Source organism: Peromyscus eremicus, chromosome 19 (genome assembly GCF_949786415.1).
Source record: "Peromyscus eremicus chromosome 19, PerEre_H2_v1, whole genome shotgun sequence".
NCBI classification, from domain to species: domain Eukaryota; kingdom Metazoa; phylum Chordata; class Mammalia; order Rodentia; family Cricetidae; genus Peromyscus; species Peromyscus eremicus.
In genome coordinates this window covers 28,355,274-28,379,240 of record NC_081435.1, presented here as the reverse complement: position 1 = coordinate 28,379,240, position 23,967 = coordinate 28,355,274, and the positions used below count along the sequence as shown (strand labels likewise).

Below are 23,967 nucleotides of genomic sequence, written 5' to 3'. Positions count from 1 at the left end.
CAAATAACATCAATAGGTAACAAGATGGGAAAGTGTATTTTAAATATCTAAAACTAGACTGGATATTTACTTCAATGGCTAGTCTATCATGTTCAAGGCCCTGGTTCAATCACCAGCACCACAAAAATAAGATAAAATGTGTAAAATTAATAAGGATTACTATCTAGATAGAAACAACTTTACAAATACACAGGAAACGATGGCAATTGTCACTGAAAATGGACAAAGGACATGAACAGGCCATTAAGAGAAGAGGATGCTCAAGGACTAGCAGGTAATATGAGTACACAGTCAAAACTCTTTGCTTATCAGAGAAAGACGTGTGCTATTGTGTAAATGTATTAGACCAGCAAGAAATCACAAGGCTGAGTAATAGTGAGCATTTGCAAGTATGGAGAAATGTGCATTCGGGGCTGATAATACTGTAGACAGGCAACTGTAGACAGATCTCAGAGCAGCATGAGATTGCTTAATGAAGTCTATCATGAACTGGCAATTGGACCAGAAAATAGAACCCCAGAACAGAATCACACACAGTCATATTACAGACCTGTTCATGTGATGATGAGAAGTCAGAGGTGAGCAGCTGAGGAGACAAGAGCACATCTCTACAAAACCAGATACATTTTAGAGTAGATGGTAATCAGAGGCACCATCTAGAGACACAAGGAATGTTGTGGATGACACCTAACACATGCTGAAGGGACAAAAACGGATCAGAACAAGACATAGAGCCATTTGTATAATCTAAGAATACAGGTAGATAGATGATATATTACAAGAAATGTGCTTTAAAAGTGCAAACTAGGCCAGGCAGTGGTGGCACACGCCTTTAATCCCAGCACTCAGGAGGCAGGCGGGTCTCAGTGAGTTCGAGGCCAGCCTGGTCTATAGAGTGAGTTCCAGCAAGGCGGAGCTACACAGAGAAACCTTGTCTCGAAAAATCAAACAAAAAAAAAGTGTAAACTAGAATAGAATAGTGGTCTAAAGGGGAACAAAAGAACACAGGGAAGAAAAGAAATGGAATAAATAAAATGAAAGAATGGTTCAAGGAACTCATGAGAATAATGAGACAGAACAGGGAAGGTAAGGTGAGGGCTCTCTACCTGAGACCTGAACAGAACACACAGAAGATAAAATGCAAAGAGCCTGCAAAGAAATGGGCATGTTTTGTCTGGGGCTGTCCTCTCTTTGTCAAGTGAGTAATCTGAAATCAGAGCAGCCAACAAATGCCACTTACCAATCTGTTTCATACCCACAGGCACTGCAAGCCCTAAGAGCAACTTCACAGGCAAAGTAACAAACTCAGACAAGTCCACAGAAGAATCCCCACCAGCTATCTGCCCCCTTCAGAACATGCTGGCTCTCTGATAAGAGGTTTGTATTCAAACTCCCACCAAAAACGTTTGAGAAAACAAAACACTACCTATCTTGTATTTACATGCTAACATTTAGAATTTGGCCAGAAAAGCAACAGTCGACTCTTAAATTCCTATCAGATTGACTCATTACCTTTAAGAGTGCTTAAACTGGGACATTTAAAAAAGGGTAGATCAAGATCTTTAGCAACAGTGCTTCCCATGACAGATAAGCCCAGTGAAGATGAAAAGAAACAATAGCTTCAAGGTGTGGGCTGGAGCCAGGTGGTACGATCTGCCTTGCATGCCCAAGGCCCAGGTTCAATTCCTAAATAGGAGGGAGGTAAAAAACAATGGCATGATATGGAAAGGGATATATTAATACCAAGAAAAGACAGCAACACCAACCCAGAGGAATAATCTGTGGTCAGTCTGGAAGTCAGTGACTAGTAAAGCAGTCTTGAAAAAGTGGCCACTATTTTTTCACTCAATCATTATCTCTCCCCCTTGCTAGATACAAGGGTATTCTGTAACTAACACAAGTGCATCTCCTGTCTGGGGAGAACAAGAGGCAGAACCAAATGTTCTGGCAGAGTCTGCATTTTTCATACGGGACTCTTCACATCGTTCTTTGCTCAAGAAAAGGAAATACCCTTGCCTTGTGTTCAGGGTACAACCGTGGGAGTTGGGGAATGTAGCCTAAATTGTATCCTCTGGGCTTATTAGTCTCAATTTCTTTATCTACAAGTCAAATCAAAAAATTCCAACAAAGCCTGGTGTAGTGGTGCATGCCTTTAGTCCTAGCACTTGGGAGGCAGAGACAGGTGGATCTCCGAGTTTGAGATCAATTTTGTCAACAGAGAGAGTTCCAGGACAGCCAGGACTACACAGAGAAACTCTGTCCTGAAAAACACGCAAGCAAGCAAGCAAGCAAGCAAGCAAGCAAGCAAGCAGAGAGAGAGAAGGAAGGAAGGAAGGAAGGAAGGAAGGAAGGAAGGAAGGAAGGAAGGAAGTTGGAAGGAAGAGAGGGAGGAAGGAAGGAAGGAAGTTGGAAGGAAGAGAGGGAGGAAGGAAGGAAGCTTGAAGAAAGAAGGAAAGAAAGAAGGAAGGAAGGAAATAAATTCCCAATAAACTTAATCTAATAAATCTCTAGTACCTGACACATATTAAGTGGTTATCTAACAGCTATTGCTATAAAATGACTTTAATGGTAGACAATGTACCTTGCATAGAAACACACTAGAAACTGGTCGTCCCCCAGTAAGCCATTCTCCATCTTGATTTAGTATTTGATCATCAATGTAGCTCAAGCCATTTTCCTGTCAAACACCTAGATGAGTTCTATAACTTCTTTTATTTTGTTCTACTGCCCACTTCCATTAAAAATTCAATTAATGATCTACTGCAGGCACCAAATACACTAAGAGCTCCCTTGTTCCCGTTCGTCCTTCTTTTCACATGTGTGTGTAATTGCCTGTGTGTAATTTGTATATGCATGTAGAAGCCCAAGGTCATTACTGGGAATCCTTCTGGATCATTCTTCTACCTTATCCTTTGAGGCAGGGTCTATTCATCAAATCTAGAGCTTTCCAACTAACCTAGTCTCACTAGCCAGCTTGCTCAGGGATCCCTTGTTCCCCCCTTCCAGGGCTGGAACCACACATGGGCTGCCATGCTCAGGGACATGTCTGTGGGCTCCAAGGATCTCAACTCCAGTCCTCTTGCCTATGCAAGTGCTTTGACTGCTGAGCCCTCGCCACAGTGCACCTCCCCCCATCTCAGTTTCCCACCCTGTTGCTGTGATAAAATACCCTGAGATAAAAGCAACTTAAGGGACGGAGTTTTATTTGACTCATAATTTTGGGTCATAGTTTAGCATTGTGGGAAAGTCAAGGCACCATAAACTTGAAGTAGCTAGTCACATTCCATTGAAGGAATTAGCACATTCATGTATTCTCAGCTCCTTTACTTCTCATTCAGTGCAAGGCCAAGCCCACAAAATGGTACTGCCACATTCAGAGCTAATCTTCCCAATCCTGATTATTCCAGTTAAACTCTCTCACAGGCTAAGCTAACCTAGACATTTCTTTAGAAGGGCTTCCTGCCTGCCGGGGTGACTCTACACATTCTGACAGCTGAAACCACCCACCATGTCGCCCTGTTCTTACTAAAGCTGCATACTACTCTGCGATTGCTCCATTTGATACTCAGGCTCTTGAACTTCTTGGTTACATTTTAAACATTTTTGTACTTTAGAAAATGCTGTTGAGTCAAAGGACAGCCACTTTTTGAAGGCTTCCAAGAAATGATGGGGGTGGTCAACCAATGACTGGTCTAGCTTGAGACCCACGCTGTGAGAGGAAACAGTGTCACCCTGGACACTGCTTGCAGGGCCAGGACCCAGAGGCTGAACAGCCCAGAGTCCAAGGATAGAACCAAACATGGCTGGCAAAAAAGAGAAGAAAGTCAATAACATGACTCCCAATGATACTCTGCTCTACTTGTAAATCATTGCCTAGCCCAGCTGGCATCAGAGAGGCTTCACCCAGCAATTGATGGAAACAGATGCAGAGACCCACAACCAAACTTTAGGCAGGCCTCTGGAAATCCAGTGGAAGAGGCAGAGGAAGGATTATGGGAGCCGGAGGAACCAAGGACACTACAAGAAAACCGGCAGAATCAACTAACCTGGACTCAAAGGGGCTCACAGAGACTGAACCACCAACCAGAGAACTTGCATGGGACTGACATAGGCCCTCTGCACATATGTGATAGTTGTGTAGCTTAGTCTTCTTCTTGTGGGACTTCTAACAGAGGGAGCAGGAGCTGTCTCTGACTCTGTTACCTGCTTTTAGGACCCTTTCTTCTTACTGGGTTGCCTCATCCAGCCTTAATAGGAAAGGAGGTGCCTAGTCACACTGCAACTTGATATGCCAAGGATGGCTGATATACATGGGAGGCCTGCCCTTTTCTCAAGAGAAAGGAGAAGGAATGGATGAGAGCGGGGAAGAGGGGAGGCTGGGGAGGAACAGGGAGGAGAAGAGGAAGAGAGGAGAAACTGACACTGGGCTGTGAAAAAAAATTAATTAATTTTAAAAAGTAATAATAAAAAAAGAAAATACTGTTGAATCAAAAGATAGCCACTTACTGAAGGGTTCCACACATACTCCCAAAATGCTTGCGGACCAGCAGGACTGACCAGCATACCCACCAATAAAATCATTTCAAACAGAGTGTTGTTGACACTTAAACAGGGGAACAGGATCATAAGGTCAACAAGGGAGCCTGTGACAGAGAACTCTGTGTGTACTGCATCTCCACAGCTCTTGGGGTCTCTTGGCATCTTTACTAAGAAGCACTATGTCCCTGCCTGGGGCCAAGCGTGGGAAGCTGTTCATTCAGCCTTTTGAGTGTTCATATTTCCTATCCTGGTGGCTTCCCTAATTTTCCTGCATCCATTTCTTACAATATTCTAGAAACTTTCTATCAAAATGTGTTTCTTTCCCTCTGGGGGCCCAAGCTATACTCACTGGATGGTATCTTTGCTGGGAATCTGATTCTTCAGGAGAGTGAGGCAAGGACAACTTTGTATCCTAGGAGCAGCCTCCAAAAGACCCATCCCTGCATCCCTGAAGCTGGTGTGCCTGCCAGCCTGTGCCTTCATATGCTCCATCACTAAATTACACTACCGCCTTTTATGCTTCTTCACTGTGAAACTATGAGTTTTGCTCCTTACCTCTACCCCAGTTAACCTCCGATGCTTTAACAATCTATTTAAATTGGGGCGGGGGGGGGGGGTGGTTACTATTTTGTTTTCTTGAATATTTACTTCAAAGTTTTTTCTTTATTCAGCTTTTGAAGAGAAAACAAAGCAACACAGAACTCAGTTTTCCTGTCATAAAAACTTTGTCAACTGTGGCCATTATAAGTCACTTAATATTTTATCTGTATCTTCTGGCAAGGGCTGGAGATATAGCTCAGTTGGTAGTGTGCTTGTTTCTCATCTACGAAGTACTGGGTTCAAGCCCCAGCACTGCATAAGGCGGCTGTCACTGTGGACACCTGTTATCCCATCACTCAGGAGGGAGGCAGAAAGGTCAGAAGTTCATCCTTGGCTGGGTGTTTGAGGCCAGCCTGGGCTAGAGACCCTGTTGTTTGCTTGTTGTTGTTTTAATCTTTTGGCAAAGTCTTTATTTCAGAAAGAATAAAAGAGAAGAATGTGTTTCATAATGGCTAATGGCTTTCAATCAATAAAAGTGGAAAGGTTCACCCTTCTGTCTGAAGTGCTGCTCTGCTCCACTGATCTGACTCTACTGCAGTGCCTGGCAGGGCCACCTCTTGATTTTGTCAAGTGGGTTTTCTAGAGCAAAGCTGAGGCCAGAGTCGGGGTTTCCTTTGTACTCTTGTGGCACCCTGGAAGGAATGTGCTTTCTGTCTTATGCACCAAGGTGATAATCAGGTTGGAGCACTTGCCCAGCAGAGGTTTCCTTTCAATCTCACTGCCTGTGCAGTTAGAGGTGCCCTTAGAAGAGGTGATGAAGCCCAGTGCTGGCCTGCAGCAGAGAAAGAGGCTAGCCACTATCCTCTCCCCTCTCCAGTCTTCCCTCTCCAAGAGCCACAAAGGACACAGGAGTAGCAAGCCATCATCCACCTTTGCTATTGCCGTTCCAGGGCTCCCAGACAGTGCCAGAGGCATTCTGGCAGCATTGGACTCTTGGTTTGTTGAGTATTGAGCAACTTATAAATGGTGACTGGGGCTACCATCTTATTAAGACCTGGGACCATGTGAGATCATGAGTATAAGAGTACCATGAAAAGCACGAAGGGTTGTTTAAATGAAAGAGGTCACTACAATCTTACCAATCTTCTTCAAGAAATAATCCTCTGAAGTGAGGCTGACCCAGCATGCCCAGGGCACCTCCTGGTGGCTCAGCCCTGAAGTGGCGATTCTTAAAGCCTCCCCTCCTGCCCCCCACTCTGAATATAGAAAATGACCCAGACATCATACTTACTCCCTTCATTCTGGCTGTCTTTGTTTGAGTTGTAGACCTGGAAAATAGAAATAGGAATTTACTTTGTGTGCATTTTATACCAGCCTACCAATTCACTGTAGAAAACCCCAAGATGGAAGGCAATTTCTGCTCCCCTCATGGGAACACCGTAACTAAGCTCTTACTTCCCAGCATGTACTTAGCTTTTCTCTAATAAGCATGGGTCAGAACCACCTATGGGACTGTGAAGTGTGTGTGCTGTGTTTGTGTGTGTGTGTGTGTGTGTCTGTGTGTGTCTGTGTGTGTATGTGTTGGGGGGTTATCTTTTTAAAATAGCAAACAATAAAATAAAATATATAAAATAAAAGAAGAGAGTCTAAAGTTAGTTGCAAACCATTAAGCACTAACTGCACACCAGACAATGCCCTAAGCATCTCACAGGAACTATCCCCATCTGCATAGAAACTATGCTTGGCAAGAGCAGTTGCTACCACTGCTGTACAGGTGGAAAATGTGAGGCTTACAAAGGTGGAATGAGGTTTCACAGCTAGTTAAAGGCGAAGCATGGGCAAAGAAACATTACAAACTGTTGAGTGCTGACCCTGGGGATGAGACCAGCACCCCCTCTACTATATGTAGGTGTGAATGTTATCCTGAGAATATATCACATTTACAACCCAATCCTTAAACAGTTGATAGAAATCCTCAAAGAGAAAGTGGTATGATTAGGAAAAGGAAGACTTTCTCACTATAAAGCAGACAATGACATGCTGCAAGTTATTCTGCAAAGGTCAAGACAATGAACAGTTTAGGCTTTGAGTGCCAAGAGGCCAAAATCATTATTATGTTGGTACTTAAATATCAGGTGAGGAAACAAGTTTTCACAAATTAAAAATTTAACTTTTAGGGGGTAAAAAGTCTAATTAGCAGAACCAATATTCTTTGCCCATGCTGCAAAGGGAGACTGGCACTCCACTTTCCTGGGATCCAGTGACAGGCCTCTATCACTTGTCAATTGCAAAAATTATTCTATAAATACCACACATGACCCACGGTCCACACAGAAGCAAAGGATAGGCTGGCTTTGGTTACTGGCCAGACGGCCCATTCCTGAAGTGCTGTTGCTATTAGGAGAAATACAGTGAAATCTCTGCTCTGGAAAAGAAAACTACCAAATCCTCCTCTGTAGGTATGGAAAGGCATATGATTAAGCTGGCCATCATAATTTAAATATCTACTTACCTATTCAACAATCCCCAGGTGTTCTGATGGACTGTCAGCTGAGAAATGTTTATTTAGCCCCTAAAAGAACTAACTAAGCCAAAAATTTCTGAAAACTTAGCATCAAACGTCCCCCAAAATGAGTTTTCCACTAAGAAATGTAGATGGGAATGGCTAGTCAAGAGTGGGGCATCGAGTTCAACTTGGACAGAGTTGGCCTTGCCTTCTTTGGGCCTTTATGGCTCTATATAAAGGAGTTGCCCAAGAATGTCTTGGGATTATCAAACCCCAAATCCAAGAAATCACCCTGCTTTGTTATTATATTTATCACATATATTTTTATATTTATTCTCTACAGAAGACTAAAGCCACACAGCCACTTAACAAAGATCGGAGGATGAGCATAAAAGGAACCTCAGACCTTACAAAGGATGCTCCGATACCCAAATCACCACCAGTGCACACACTGAAAAGTCCCAGGGACAAGGAAGGCACCAAAAGACGGGTTTTGGCCTGGACGTCACCACCAGTCACTTCTTTAGGCTGGACTCTCACTTCTTCATCTCAGAAATGGGGTGATAATAGATAGCTGTTTGACACACTCCTCCACAGGCTGCTGTGAGTGCCCAGTGAGACTGTGTCAAGAGGATTAGACTGAAACAGCACCAGACAAATGAGGGTGCTTTGGCCTGTTTCTGCAACAAGAATGGCTCAACCTTCACAGGACTTGGGGGAGAAACACCCACAAAGTCTAGGTGAAGGCCACCACCCCACCGAGGCTGTGCTGATTCCTATCAGAAACTAGAGCTACAAGTGCCTCTCTGAGCAGCAGACCATCACTGGGATAAACGAAGTGCCTGGACTGGATCGCCATTTGCTAATGGATCTCTCTCCATGGCACCGCACAAAGGGGACAAAGGGACTTGGGGAGCAGCAGGGACTCCAGGTAGACAAATGCCATGTCCTTTGGCTCCCATGGGTTTTATTCATGTGGCTGTCAAACAAGGGATGCTGGCTTTGAGACTTTTCCACTGCTCTGCAATAACTTTGCGTGGGTTAACAAGTGTTTATTAAGTATCTGCAATAGCCAGGCAGTGACTTAGGTACAGCTATGAGCTCTGCTCACATGGAACGTTCCTACCACTGAAGAAAACAAACTTATAAATAAGATTCCTTTAAATATTGACAAGTACCATAGAGATAAGAAAACAGGGCAGTGTGGGTCTGGTATGGAGGAACACTCTCCTGAAGAGAAAATATTTCCATGAATTTAAATGATAAAAGAGGAGCTTGTTAGCAAGGTCTAGGTATTCATATCCAGCTGGTCCTACCTTATGGAGGAGGAAGGTCAGTGTGGTTGGCGATTACTGAAGGGCAGAGAAGCATAAGAAATAAGGCCAAGGCTATGAGGTACAGCCAGGTCCCTACCAGGACCTTGTTCAGGGAGTGACATACAGGTAAATCCAGAATCAGCAACCCCTCCCGACAACATTCGATAACCTTGGAAAGCAGATGAAGGGCAACACGGGAGGAGACAGTATTTTGGAAAATGGGTTTGCTTTTCCTTCCAGCTCCCCTTGATCACTGCATTTCTCCCATTCAATCCAAGCATTCTATCCAAGAGAAACTTGTTAAGATTGTAAATGGCAAAATCCAGAAGGAATAGTGAAACATGGGGCTTTCAGGGCTCCTTAATTAATAGGCAAATCCATGCCAAATTACTTTCTTTCCAGGTTTCCTGAGTCTCAGGAGACCCCTGCCTGGAACACCCAAGTGCTCTTTGAGCTGGAGAGGTGTGATCAATGAGCCAAAGATGCCAGAAGCATGTGCTTTCCAATCCTCCAAGACCAAGCCATTAATCTCTGTCTGGTCTGGGTAAATGAGCCAAAGACAATGAGTTTTGAAATAAAGCTAACAAACTAATCCTGCCAGGACTATGTGATCACATCACCCAACAAGGTAGGCCAGGGCAGGCAGCAACCGCCATGATAGGGACCAGATAGAGGCTTGGGAAGAGCACTACAGAATGACTTTGCATCCCAAGCACTTACCAAGTGCCAAACACGACAGCATCCAATTCTTGAAACATCAAACGGATTAGTTTTAGTGTCACTATCATTGTACAGGTATGGAACCTGAGGCTTATAGTGTGTCCAAGGCAACAAAGCTTCTTAGGTCCTCTATAAGGATATTTCAGTCCCCTTTCCCAATCCAGCTAAGAGCAAATGTACGTAAGTACCATGCCTTTCCAGGGGTCAGCACTGTGGTTCATGTACTAGTAGAAGAAAGGACCTGCACTGCACTATTTTAAATGCTTGGCCCGTCCTTCTTCCATCTGTCTCGTGGAGGCCCACTAACATCATACTGGGGCTAGGAGGCCAGAACAATGCCCTGAGATAAGAGATCTTTTTACCTGTGGCTTTTGTCTTGTGACTAGCAGTTATAGAGGATGTATGTACTTTCACGCGTGCCTCTTAAGAACTCTATCTTCACAGAGGAGAGCCCAGCTCAACTCAAAGGAACAGAGGTCACCAGATGAGGCCTGACTTACGGCTCACAGGGCAGAAAAAGTGTACCTTCTCAACAACACAGGCAAGGTTGAAGTCCATCTCTCCAAGTTGGCCACAGGCCTTCAAGACCCAGCCACAGAAGACTGTCTGAACCCTGTGGCACAAGTGACTCTGAGGCAGGCATGTTCCAGCTTCTGCTGACTACAGCACATAAAGACTTGGTAAACAGCCATGCCAATGAGTATTTACCTTTACACACATGTTTCTAGAGAATAGAAATGGCATGTGTTTATCTTATCAGAGTCTTCTGTGAGTCATGAGGAACAATCCCCACAGACGCAGTAATTTTAAGCACTCTATAGGCATTGTCTGATTCTGTCCTCACACCACCCCAGTTGTTCCCAGTGCAACTGAGAAACTGAGGATGTAGAGGACTGAGAAACTGAGGATGTAGAGGACTGAGAAACTGAGGATGTAGAGGACTGAGAAACTGAGGGTGTAGAGGACTGAGAAACTGAGGATGTAGAAGACTGAGAAACTGAGGGTGTAGAGGACTGAGAAACTGAGGATGTAGAAGACTGAGAAACTGAGGGTGTAGAGGACTGAGAAACTGAGGATGTAGAGGACTGAGAAACTGAGGATGTAGAGGACTGAGAAACTGAGGGTGTAGAGGACTGAGGTTAGTTGCCCAAGGTGAGGAAAGTAGAACTGGGAAATGTCCTGCATGGAACTCCCCAGTCTGTCTTCCCGGCCCAAGCACTTACCCACAAACCCCATGACACAGAAGACACAATGATGATGGTGGTGGTGATAAAGGTAAAGTGATATCAAGGGCGGCCAGAGCAAGTGAGTCACAAGAGGAACAAGTCACCCTGAGTCAGAGAGAAAATGGAACTGGGCATGGTCTTCAGATTCCAGGCGGATATACCCACCACTAACCCATGCAACCTGCTGGTCACTAATGTGGATGTGACACTTCATGTCCTCTCAGAACCAGCGAACTCCATCCTGATACGATCACCACACCAGCAAAGCAGCACTTTCACAGTCACAGGGCCTGTGAGTCCCCGAATCCTTACCCAGAAACTACAATGGGGAAACAATTTAATAAATTAGAAGGCGCAGAAAGCCTTCATATGCTTTCTCTGCAACAAATGTGATTTTGCAATAAATTCTCTAAACTGCTGAGCCAATTCAATTTACATGTCCTTAGAGAATTAAAAGAAAATACACACAGTCATTTGGATTCTCAGAATTTTTCAGTGGGTAACCTTTTAGTACCATTATCTAAGCCATATTGAGAAAGCACAGACAGGTACTTTTTAAAAACATACAAATGAAAGCATATGCAAAACAATATTTTGATGAACCAATCTGACTTTTCCTTTGGACACACAGCTATATTAGCACTTGGCCACACACGTCAGATCAAAATCTGTTCAAATGAAGGCATCACAGAACTAGGCTCATAGACAAACCTATTTAAAACTATTGCTCCTACATAAACCGCACTGCTTTATCTGAACTCAGCCCCCAATTCTGATTCCCTAAGGCCTCTTCCAAGTTACCTAAAATATGAAAGCTCACCCCACCTGGATGTTCCCCTGATATACCAATGTGGGGGCACAATAAACAAAGTTATGAATCAACATCTTAGAACAGTGCTCAGGCGGGTTCTATATCACTAGACATTACCAGGTCCTTTATCTGTGTGACACAGTGTAGAGCCTACACTGTCTGGCTGTCTGGCTGAGACAGGGCTTCTCTATATAGCCCAAGCTACCCTAGAACTATCAATCCTTCTCCCTAATTTCCTGAATACTATGATTACAGGTATTCACTGCCACACCTAGCCCCCATCAGTGGTAACAAGTTCACAGTGATCTGTTGTTTGAGTTCAAAGTCTAACTTTACCATTTAAACATTGATGACTTTAAATTCCTAGGCCTCAGTCTTTTATTCTGTAAGAGGGGAAGAGCTGGGGCTGGAGGGATGGCTCAGCTGTAGAGAATACTTTCTACTCTTGCAGAGGACCGGGTTCAATTCCTAGCACCCATTATGGTGGTTCACAATGTCTGCAAATTCAGTTTCAGGGAATCAAACACCCTCCTCTGACCTCACCAGAATTACACGTGCTGTACAGTCATACATGCAGTCAAAATACAGATAAAATAAAATCAATTTCAGAGGAGAATACTAATCTTACCAACCTTAGGTTTTTTGAGAATTAAAGGGAACAATGGCTACAGAATACTTTACCCAGAGAATACAAAGTTGATGGGCCACGAAGCCTTCTACAAAGAACACCATCAGCATCACCACTATTCTCCTCCTCTTTACATGTTTTGCTTAAAGCAGACAAATAAACATGAACCATCTCTCCTTTGAGAGAAGTTACTGCTTAAGGGGTAAATAGCTAAGGACGGAAGTACAGTTTGAGTTACCTAGCAGTGCTGATCTCATTAGCAATGTTATACACCTAACAGACACTAATTTACCAAACAAAGAGAAAAAGAGACCATCTAAGGCCAATCTTTACAGAAAAATATTCTTAATTCTTTCACACAGCTTTCCAAAATAAAATAACTAGAACCCATCAACAACTTTTTCTCCACTTGATTAGACGACAGGCCTGTAGTCATCATTTACATGAGTTGATTCACTTTATCCTTGAGCACATGGGGTACCACCATGGCAGCTGCTTCACAGAATCACACAGGCCCCTTGTCATCTCAAGCTAATAAAGGCAGTAAGTTACAGAACCAGAATAAAGTAGGCCGGACCCTCTACACTAAAGTCTGCACTCAGCCACAACTTCTATACTCAGTCCAGCTTGGCAAATAGCTTGGCGATTAGCAAAGAAAAAAAAAAAAAAAGCTAAGCTGTAATTAAAATGACAACAATGCAACCATTATGTAAGCACACAATTTCTACCCATTTAAACATGACAGTAATTTTCCAAACTTCCAATTAATGCAAGTGTGGCAGTAAATAATAAAAACCACAACCAACCCGAAACAATCTAGGATGCTCCCCCCACCACCACCAAAAATCCTTCCTAAAAACCGATGGGCACACTAAGAAAGCTGGCAACAATGCAAGAGGAGGGAGGCAGAGGGATTCCCAGCAGAGCACCACACTGGCATGCCCAGCAGACTGGGTACAGACCAGTGTAGAGACTTGTAATGACACACTGAGAAGTTACCGGTCTGGCTCCATGCATCTGTGGAATGCCACCCATAAAAATCTCAAAAAGACAGGAATTGTTCGCATCAGGAAGACCTCTCTTTATGGGGGTGGCCACATGGAGAAACGTTCAAGAAGAGGCCACATGGAGAAATGTTCAAGAAGTAGCCACAGCTAAAACAGAGGTAGACAAAGTGAGCAATTTAGAATAAGAAAGGATGCCTCGATACTAGAAAAGACAGAGCTTAGAAATAGTGGGAAGTACCCATGTCTCCTACTCCCATCACAAATACCTTCAGCACGAGTGACAGACGAGCTCAAAATGCTGAGAGCAATGGCCCTTGCTACTCTTCCATTTCTCAGCTGGCAGCCTCCCCTTGACGTTCCCATTCCGGGGCTGCAGTATTGCACTGGCTGTCGTGGGGAGACTCTCTCAAAAGTAAAGCCAATAAAAATGTATTTGATGGTACTTTGCAGGAATCGAACCCTGAACAGGCATCAATTCGCAGCTCTTGTTCTGCAGAACTACATGTAAGATTCAGTAGCTAGCATGCAGCCAGCAGGCTGCTCATAAAACATTGATTAGGAGAGTAGGTTTTAGGTACAAGGAATGAAAAAATTTGTTTTGGGTTTGTTTGTTTTTTAATCCCTGTGTTAGAGTTGATAAAGACAAAGTTTTGTCCAGACCTAAAAAGGAAGCCAGGTCTACCATTTGCTGGTGACTGTGTCTTATTTCTCTTGGCAAATTCTCTAGGAATCTTTACTTGATGGGAGAATATAAATATAGAATTCAGTACTTACTGTAAAAAAATAGAAAACAGGTTTTTCTTATTTGGCTTAACTAAAGGTTATCAAAATCTCTCACAAAGTTGTTTACTCTTTATGGCCCATTGCCACATGTTGGCTCTACATCCTGAGCAGAAGGTTTCAGACTCCAGAGTGACAATGGGGAATTCTGGGATGAGGGCTGAGAAAGGGGCTGTCTGCACAATGGGTGCAATCATAAACAATTCGGGATTCAGGAAGTCTCAGAAAAGGAGCACAGCAGAAGTTGACCAGATGACTGAACTTCTAAATGACAGCCCCTGAAACCTTTTTGTACACCAACACAACAGCATATGGCACATAAATATCGCTGCTTGCTGTTCATCATGATTATGACAAGGATGATGCGTAAAAAAAGAAATTTGGCTTCCCATTAACTCAAGTATCACCAGCTCTTTTGTACCTTTAGAGACAAAAGGCTCATCTCTCTGAATTATTCCTTAGCCACGTTAGAGAAAAGCAAAGTGCTCTGAGCACCTGCAACTCACACTACTGCTCAATATTCATAGTCCTCTTTTACACCACTAAAGAAACCACAGCCCCCAAGTCCATATGGTTTGAGTTGGGCAGACCCTGACTGCATCTTCTAGTCCAGTCATGTGACCCAGACATTAAAATCTAGTGCACGGGATTCATGCCAAGTGAAATCCAGTCAGCAGTATTTGATCTCGATCTTACTATTTTAATAATAATAATAATAATAATAATAATAATAATAATAATAACCATTGGAAGCGAAGGCATGCTGTATTGCTAAGAGAATGAGATACACATCAAAAGCTTTATGGACAACTCAACCATCACGGAAGTAAAGCCTGAGTAAAAAAGGTCAGGCAAACGAAAGAAGAACCACAATACGAAGGGACTCTGGATTCCAGTATTATTTAGGCCCACTTATCTAAACATGTGCAGTGTTCATCCCTGATCGTTCCACAGTGAGCCAATAACATCTTAGTTCTTTTTAAAATTGTGACCCAGTAGCTTACTGTTAAGAGTTATGGAGAAAAAAAAAAAAAGAAAGAAACAACAACAAAAACCCACAGGAGAAAAATGTCCCATTGCTATCATTTATCTGAAGCTAATTCTTCACCCCATTTTTTTTTCTATTGCCCTAAGTCAGATTTGCTTTGCTTTGTCACCTGGACCTTGACACTGTCCTTCCCTCAGGACTTACCGGATCCATTGTTTCTGTCTCCATCTCTGTTCTATCTGAGGTATATATCACTCCTGTAAGATGTTTCCCTAGAGCAAGCTTTGGTTGAAGAAAAGACTTCAAGATGTCACAACATCAATGTTCAAATTCCCAAGGGTTGTTGTGTGGAAGAAAGAGAACATTCACTTTCCCAAATGAAATGCAGGTCAAGGGGAAGTCCCAGAAACACAGAATGCAAGCAGCCACACATCACTGGGGGTGTCAAACTTTGTGTCCTCTGTGGCATGGGGCTAACCTGGTGTCACTCTTACTGTCTGGGCTTCTCTTCATCTAGAAGCAGCCCTTGGTACTCCTGGGCTGATGCATGTTACTGTATTTTGGGGGTTAGCCATTGTATAGGCCTTGGGCAGATTCTGGAACAGGAGAGATTAGTTTTAGTGAGGTAGTCAGGTGGTAGATGGGAACTGTGGGCTTAAGAGACTGCACAGTAATGCCTGGCTCCACCAATCCCGAGCTCTGTGCCCTCAGTTGATCATCTGACATTTCTGAGTCTGTTTTCTCATTGTAAAGTAGAGCTAAGTAACAACACTTTATGAGAGCATTGTGAAAATTAAAAATAGCTCTCCCGGTGCCTGAAGGCACTCCACAATGATACTTACTTGCCCCGCTCCACAAGGCTTCCTAGCTCTCTCCCTTCTTTGACCTCTTACTGCTCTTACAGTCAGTTCTATAGACGTAACACTTCTGAATACAGCTTTTCATTCTTCACCCTTTCCATTCTCCCTTGAGGGGAAGATCATTCTACATGTCCGTGTGCATGGGGTGTAGGGTGGAAGGAAATGGCCCCAAACACAGTGCCAAGCACAGAAGCAGTGTCAAAGTAATTACTCATAATTAAAGGATCGGGGCTGAAAAGGGAAGGTAACTTCCTCTCTCGGGGTCCTTACTTGGTCTCAGAAGCAAGACATAAGGAGTTAGGTGAGTGCCTTCCCATTTTGAGTGCTGCTGGCTGGCACTTAGGCTTCTCAGTGAGAAATCACCATGTAAAATGATGTCATTTCCAAGGGAAAGGTGGGACAGCGCCCCCTGGAGTATACAGGTAGTAAGTGACAACCAGAGCCTAGTGATTAGGTAGGCCATTCATTTCACTTGTTTCTAGTCGTGGTGATTTAAGCATGAACAGGCTTGTGGGATTATTTACACTGGTTGTTGTGGAACTGCTCTTCTCCCCAGGCTTTGGTCTGTGTGTTACATAAACACTGTTGCCATAGTTAGAACTCAGGAAGCTTTGTCGTTTGACCTCATGAAAAACTTTCTCTCAAATCAGGATAACACCACAGCAGACCATCAAGGGGTAGGATCTGCCAAATTCCTTTAAGCTTCTAGAAGGAACTACTGTATTTTGGGCAACAAGCAAGCAACAAGAGGAAACACTGCACTGCAATGTTATGCAATTTCCTTGCATTTCATATTCAGAACTCCTAAAAACCCCTTAACAAGCAACTTCCCTAGCTTTCAACCAAAGATCAGTATCACAGCCAACATAAATAAAAACTGGTTGCAAAAGAAGGAAAAAAAAAGAAATCGGTGTTCAAGTAAAGAAAGAATTTCAGTGCCAATTTAAAGGCAGCAGAAAAAGCACAAGCTGGGTCCTTCTTTGTCTCCCTGTGATATGAAAGGGAGTGGAATCACTCGAGAACTTCCACACCCAGCTTTTGGAAATAGATCCTGTTCCCTGGTCATCTAGTCTCACTCATTCTCCCCTCAGCAACCATACTCCCTCCATAAAGCAACCTCCCCCATCACAGGCTGATATGTACAGTCAACGTGGTCAGCAATGGGCACCATTAGAGATTTCCTATGGACATTCTCATGAACCCAGAAATGACTGGAGGAGCGAGAGGGAGCACTCACGTACCCCACACTTGCAGTTGTTCCAGTTCTGCTGTATTTGCCTCGCCCCATCATGATCACAGCTTTAATTCTTTGATAAGCACTGAGGTCAGTAACTGGCATTAAAACACTCCAGTGTGCATATTATTTACTGAAGTTCAATAGCTGTCAATCTTTTAAAGTCAAATTTACAAATTAGGAAATACACATTTCTCAAGTATATCAAACACAAATGGTGATGATTTTATATACCATGTAAACTAAACCACTCTTAAGATAGGAATATTTTCATCACCTCAAACAGTTCTCTCATGACACCTCCAAGAACCCCACCACTCCCAAGTTAACAGACCTTTCTATCACTCACACACACACACACACACACACACACACACACACACACAGACAGGTTACTGTTTTGCTTTGTCATAAAAGTAAAATCACAGGTCATATATTCTTTTAGGTTATCTTGTTTTACTCTGTGTAATTTTTTTTAGATTTATCCATGCTGTGGTATGAATTAATATGTTTACCCCCTTCTTACTTCTGAGTATTTTATTATTGAATGTGTTACAGTTTTGTATATGGTACTTCTGTGCACTAATTTCTATCTTTGGCTATCATAAATAAAGCCACTCCAAATATTTTTGTGCAAGTCTTTTTGAGAGCACACACACTCATTTCTCTTGAGTACCGAGAATTAGAACCAATGAATTACACATTAAGATATTGTTTGTTATTATTTGTTATATATTTATTATTTGTTATTGTACATTATATACAAAATATATAGCTTGTATATATTTATTATTATTCCTATTTCCAATAGGAAATTTTCTCCAGTGTGGTTATACCACTATCCACCAATACTTGGGAGTGTCAATGTCAATTTTAGCCTTTCTGGTGTATGAGGGAATAAGGCCACTGTGGTTTTTACCCTGCATGTCCCTGTCGTTTATATCAAGCACTTTTTGATATGCTTACTAGGTATTCTTAGCCCTTCTTCATGGCATGTCTCTTCAAATCTTCTGTTCATCTTTGAATTGGGTTGTTCTTTTTACTGCTGAGTTTTATGAACTCTCCATATAATCAGGACTCATCAGTGCTCTAGTGAATGTTTTGCCAGTATTTTCTGCCATCCTGCAGGTTAACCTATGACTTTCTCAATGTTGTCTCCTGACAGACAGTTTTTCATTTTAATAAAGCCAGATTTTAGCAGTGTCCCTGTTTTCTGTGTCCCGTGAAGAAACCTTTACCAATCTAGGATTGTCAAGATCTTGCCTATATTTCCTTCTGAAGGCTTTATAGCTTTGGCCTTTATGGTCATGATCCATTTTGAATTAATTGCCCCTTAGTTACCCAAGTTTGTAAACATAATTTAGTCAGCTTATGTTTGACATGCACTGGCTTAAAATAAAACTTCAGGTTGGGTGTGGTGATGCACACCGTTAATCCTAGCACTCAGGAGGCAGAGGCAGGTGGAACTCTGTGAGTTAGATGCCACAGGTCTACATAGTGAGTTCCAGGCCAGCCAAGGCTATACAGTGAAACCCTGTCTCAAAAAAAAAAAAACAAAAAAAAACCTACAAATAAATAATAAAACTCTAGGGACAAGACCTTGCCTATCCAGCTTCTCTTTTTCCTCTCCTTCCATCTCTCCCAGAAAGTTACATAACTCTGGAGTACATTAATAAAACCTTTAGCAACTCCCATAGTATTACAAGGCTAGCAGCTACTCCCAATCCCCTCAGCTCACAAAACAAGTGGTACACACGAAGTCACACAGGGCTAATTTTCTGGATACCCTCTTGACCACATGGCTATCTGTCATTGTGGTGTAGACAGGGAAGAAGTAGTGAACGTTGACATGTTTGGAGGTCTTCAGTAGTGAGTCGCCAGCTGACTAGGTGACCCTAATGAAGCCTCCCTGTCGCTGAAGCTTATTTTGCTGATCATCAAAGAGGGCCTTAAAAGGGACCAACTCTGATATTCTAAACTATTGTGTCATATCATATTTAATATCCCATCATCAAGAACGGATCACTTTAAGTCTTATGGGGTTCTCCATGCACTTTAAGAATTTCATGTTGTGCTGGAATTGCAAAACCTTCAATCTCACCAGCAAACAGCTAAATTGAGATTTGCTAACAACTGGTTAGGGAAAAAGAGGAACAAGGAAGAAGAAAGGGAGGCTGGGTAGGGAAACAGCTGACTGAAGATCCCTCAGTTACCAAGCCATGTGGATCAAAGTAGACCTGAGTGTTGGGACTGCAATCTTATACAGTCACCATTTCAATCGGTGTAGCAGGTCCTCAGGATGATGAGAATCAATCTATCTCAACATCCACCTAGAACACTCTTGGCTATACACTGAAGGATACTTCATCCTACCACAGAGACACTGCTCAACAATGTTTGTTGTTTCTCTATTCACAAAAGCCAGAAAATGAAAACAACCTAGATGTCCATCAACAGATGAATGGATAAAGAAAACATGGTACATTTATACAATGGAATATTACTCAGCTATTTAAAATTAAATTTACAGGTAAATGGACAGAATAAGAATATCATCCAAAGTGAGGTAACCCAGACTCAGAAAGACAACTATGGAATGTATTCACCTATATGTGGATATTAGCTGCTAAGTCAATGATAAGCAAGCTACAATCCACAGAACCATAGACGTTAAGTATATAGTAAGGGACTATGTGGGGAGAGATAGATCTCCTTAGGATGGGGAAATAGAATAGATTGTTATGGATGGATAGGGTGGGGGATTGGAATGGAAGGATCAAGCAGGGATGGGAAGGAAAGAGGAGATGAGGGAAGGAATATGGGGAGAGACAGCTAAAATCAAGGGTCATTTGAGTGGTAATATGGAAACCTAAAACAGCAGAAGCTTCCAAAAACATATACATATATGAAAACAATCTAAATGAAATAGCCAAATAACAAAGGAAACAGAGCCCCAACTGGATATCTCTTATCACCAATTGAAGCTTCCAGTACGGGGAATGGGTTACATCTAACTGAACCACTGGCCAAAGGGGTTCCATGGGAACCTCCAAACAACCTGGGCTGTTGCTGAGGCTATAGGTTGCCCTCCACAAATGAACAGCAAAGCCCTGTTGCTGAAGACAACACCTGTACAACCATTGGACATATATTGAAATACAGCTGGTGCCTAAATAGAGCCGTCACCCCTACAGGCTAGTGTTCTTGGTACTGAAAGGTATTCTGCGTGCTACCAAAGGAGAAATGTAAACAGCATAGCTGAAATCCTTTCAATCCACAATGGTGTCCTACCTGCAAGATATGCTGATGCAATGGTGGCACAAAGCTTGTGGGAGTAACCAACCAATATCTGATTTGACTGAAGGCCTACTCCATGAAAATGACTGCTAATGACATTCTGCTACACTCATAGATCAGTGCCTTGCTCAGCCATCATCAGAGAAGCTTTCTCCTGCAGCAGAAGGGAATTACAGAGACCCGTAGACAGACTTTATGCAGGAAGTGAGAAACCTTGGAACACTCAGCCCTAAATGGGATATCTCCATCAAATCCCTTCCCTCAAGGCTCAGAGAACCACCAACCCCCAAGGTAGAGGAGATGGAAAGAGTATAAGAGCCAGAGAGGATTGAGGACACCAAGGAAACAAGGCTCTCTAAAAACACAACAGGAACAACGTCCAAGTGAATTTACAGAGATTGTGCCAGCATGCACGGGGCCTGAAAGGGTCTGCATCAAATGAGACCCTAGAGCTAGAAACACATGCTCCCATCCCTAATCCAGAAGCTATCTCCAATCAATAAGCACTTACAAATGAAAATTTAGTTTTTTCCAAGGGCATCTCACTGGGCAAACAAACTACTTTTAAAGGCAGGCCACATGCCCAACAGTAGATGGCCAACAGGAAACGAACGCAATGACATCTTTGGAGGTTCTTTGTCTCATAATGTCATAACAGAGCTTTTTTTTCTTTCTTTTAATTTTTAGTATTTAATTTATTATTATTACTACAACTTATTATTATTGTTGTTGTTATTATTATTATTATTTTACCCTATAGGTTCTTTGTATATATAATATAGCTTCTGGGTTTGTGTTTTTATGGGATTCCTGAATGTGCAAACGAATGTGTTTCTGTGTCTCTATTTGTTACTTGTGCCTTTTCTTGGGCTCTTTTCCCTCTGTTTGTTTGTTTTGTCCTATTCTGATTTGTCTGTTTTTGTTTTATCTTATTACATTGTATTTTATTTTATTATCATCCCTTAGATTCCTGTTTCTTTTCTAAGAAGAGAAAGAAAGGGGGAAGATCTGGATTATAGGAGAGGTGGGGAGAAACTGGGAGAAGAGAGAGGGAAACTGCAATCAGAATATATTGTATGAAAAAATATCTATTTTCAATTAAAAAACAAAACAAAACAAAAACAAAACAGCAGACCTGAACGGAAGCCGTCTTTACAGTGTTCACATTGAAAGCACTCCAAGTAGGAATCCCCAGAATGGATCAACAGGTTAAGGTGCTTGCCACACAACCTTGGCAACCTGAGTTCAATCTCTGGAACCCACCATGGAAGGGGAGACTCAAACCCACAAAGCTGTCGTCTGACCTCCACACGTGTACCCACATGCACACACATCACACACATGCACCCTAATAATAAGTATTTTTTTAGCACAAAGCTCCTAAGCCAAGCCTCTCTGGCTTCTTCTCTAGATAGAGTGAAAGCGTACGGCACACAAATCCACAAAGCTCAATGACAACTGGGCAGACCAAGCCCAGACAAGAGGACGGGGAAAGATTAGAACACGTCTTTCTTCTGATCGGAATTTGAAAGCACAGCAGGCAAACACGTAGTCCAAAGACAGCTTCTGTGTCCTTTGTTATCACACAGGGTATGTGGACCACCTGCATCCTTCCAATGTCCACTTCTCCCGACTCTTGTTACCAAGCCCTGCCCCAAGGCTCCTCTGCTCTGTGCAATCTTTTATTCTTAAACACATACAATGTAACTACGGTAGGTCTGCAAGTTGCCTACACTGCTGTAGTGACAAAACACCTGAGAAAAGCAACCTGAGGAAGGAGGGTTTGTCCTGACTCACAGTTTGATTAAGAGCACAGCAAAACAGGGTGGGGAAGCCATGATGGCAGGATGCTGGTCACACTGTGTCCATAGTCAGGAAACAGAGACAGATGAAGGAACGTTCATGCACAGCTTGCTTGTTTTTTTTTATTCAGTCCACGACCAAAGCCCAGGGAATGGTGCTACCCATAATTAAGGTGGGTCTTCTCACCTCAACTAACTCGATTTAGATCATCTTTCAGAGACGTGTACAGAGGCTATCCTAATCTAGACAGTCCCTCAGAGGCAAGCTTAGAGGTTTGTCTTCTAGGTAACTCTAGATCTTATCAAGTTGACAATATTAACCATCGTGCGTGTGAATATAAAACCTGCTCCCACACACATACAGGGGGGCACATGTGCATGTGCACGCGCGCGCGCGCACACACACACACACACACACACCCCTTAATTCTGCAGTACTCATGTCCTATAAGTACATGTACAAAGACTAAATTAGCAAACAAGAAAGTTTAGTAAATCATTGTTCATAAGATCTAAGCTTAGATTCCTGTGAGTCTCTGGTTATAATACTGTCATTAACTGATCAATACTAAGCCTTGTTTTGTGTGTGTTCCTGTTTAAAGACAGCTACTTAATACATGTTGTTGGTTCATTAATGTCGAACTCACAGCCAACAGCATACTAATTCCTAAGCAAAGCTCATTCAATGTGTACTTCCCTATGATGGCAAAAGTCTCAAAACAGTCTTCTTCCCCTTAAGGACACTAAAGAGTCCTTGAACACTATGCTTAAGAGACCAATTTAAATTAAAACATCACCAAGAGAAAACATGAACTTTTTTTTTAAAGTGGCACTAAATGTACCAGGAAAAGGGCAATTATCTCCAGGTAGAAGGTAAAGTATCATCTTAGACAAGATGGGAACACACCCATTGGAGAAACTACAACACATCAGTCTACACATGCCTACCAGTGAGAGGAACAACTGTACATATGTGTGGATATGTGTATATATTAGACATGTGGAATTGTATGTGTTTATAAAGATTTGGCAAAGACAGCTATGTTCATACACACAAACACTATCTCTGGCTGCATTCACGGGGAGCCAAGCACCTCCAACCAACTGTTGTAGGCTAACATGTATACTCCACTCCACTAAGTTCTAGATGGCTGTGCCAATGTACACTCCAGAGATGTATTATGAGAGTTACATGGCCTACTCCTTAAAAATTACCAAGGCTTCTTGCTTGGACCTCTTATCTCTCAACTCTAGAAAAATCTGGACATTTTACAGGTTCTCACAGCTTCCACCATGGGTTCCTGTATGCAGATGGTGTCTCACTTCTAGACCTACAAATCTAAACTCCCCCTGCTCACCTCAGCACACTGGGGATTCCCCTAAATCTTAAACCAGACTCCATCACTCTATCACCAGGAGAAGCACAATGCATCTTATACTCCAGGGCATCACCACTCTCTCCATAAGATGCAGATCATATCATCTAATCAAAGGAGCGAGACAGTGGCAGCAGAGCAGCCAGCACTGTACCTGGCACAAAATAAATGTCCCAGAAAGAAACTCATTAATCATCACCATCCCAGACCACGGCATCACTTTTACCCCAGTAACCTGAACCTAAAATCTCAAAGTCCTGTCTCTTTATTTCCACCTCAGACTGGATGACCATAACTGGATTTTGCCTTTAACATGATGGTCAAAAGCATTTACTCT

The 23,967-nt window shown here is 42.6% G+C and overlaps 1 protein-coding gene across 3 annotated transcripts in view; it reads right to left on the bottom strand.

The window, feature by feature from the left end:
- Nucleotides 1-23,967, bottom strand: part of Arhgap26 (Rho GTPase activating protein 26) — a 386,442-nt gene that overhangs the window by 172,031 nt on the left and 190,444 nt on the right. For all 3 annotated transcript variants that reach the window (XM_059245983.1, XM_059245982.1, XM_059245984.1), the window contains exon 12: nucleotides 6,371-6,407. In XM_059245983.1, coding sequence (XP_059101966.1) covers nucleotides 6,371-6,407 — 37 coding nt within the window. The remainder of the gene's footprint in view (nucleotides 1-6,370; nucleotides 6,408-23,967) is intronic.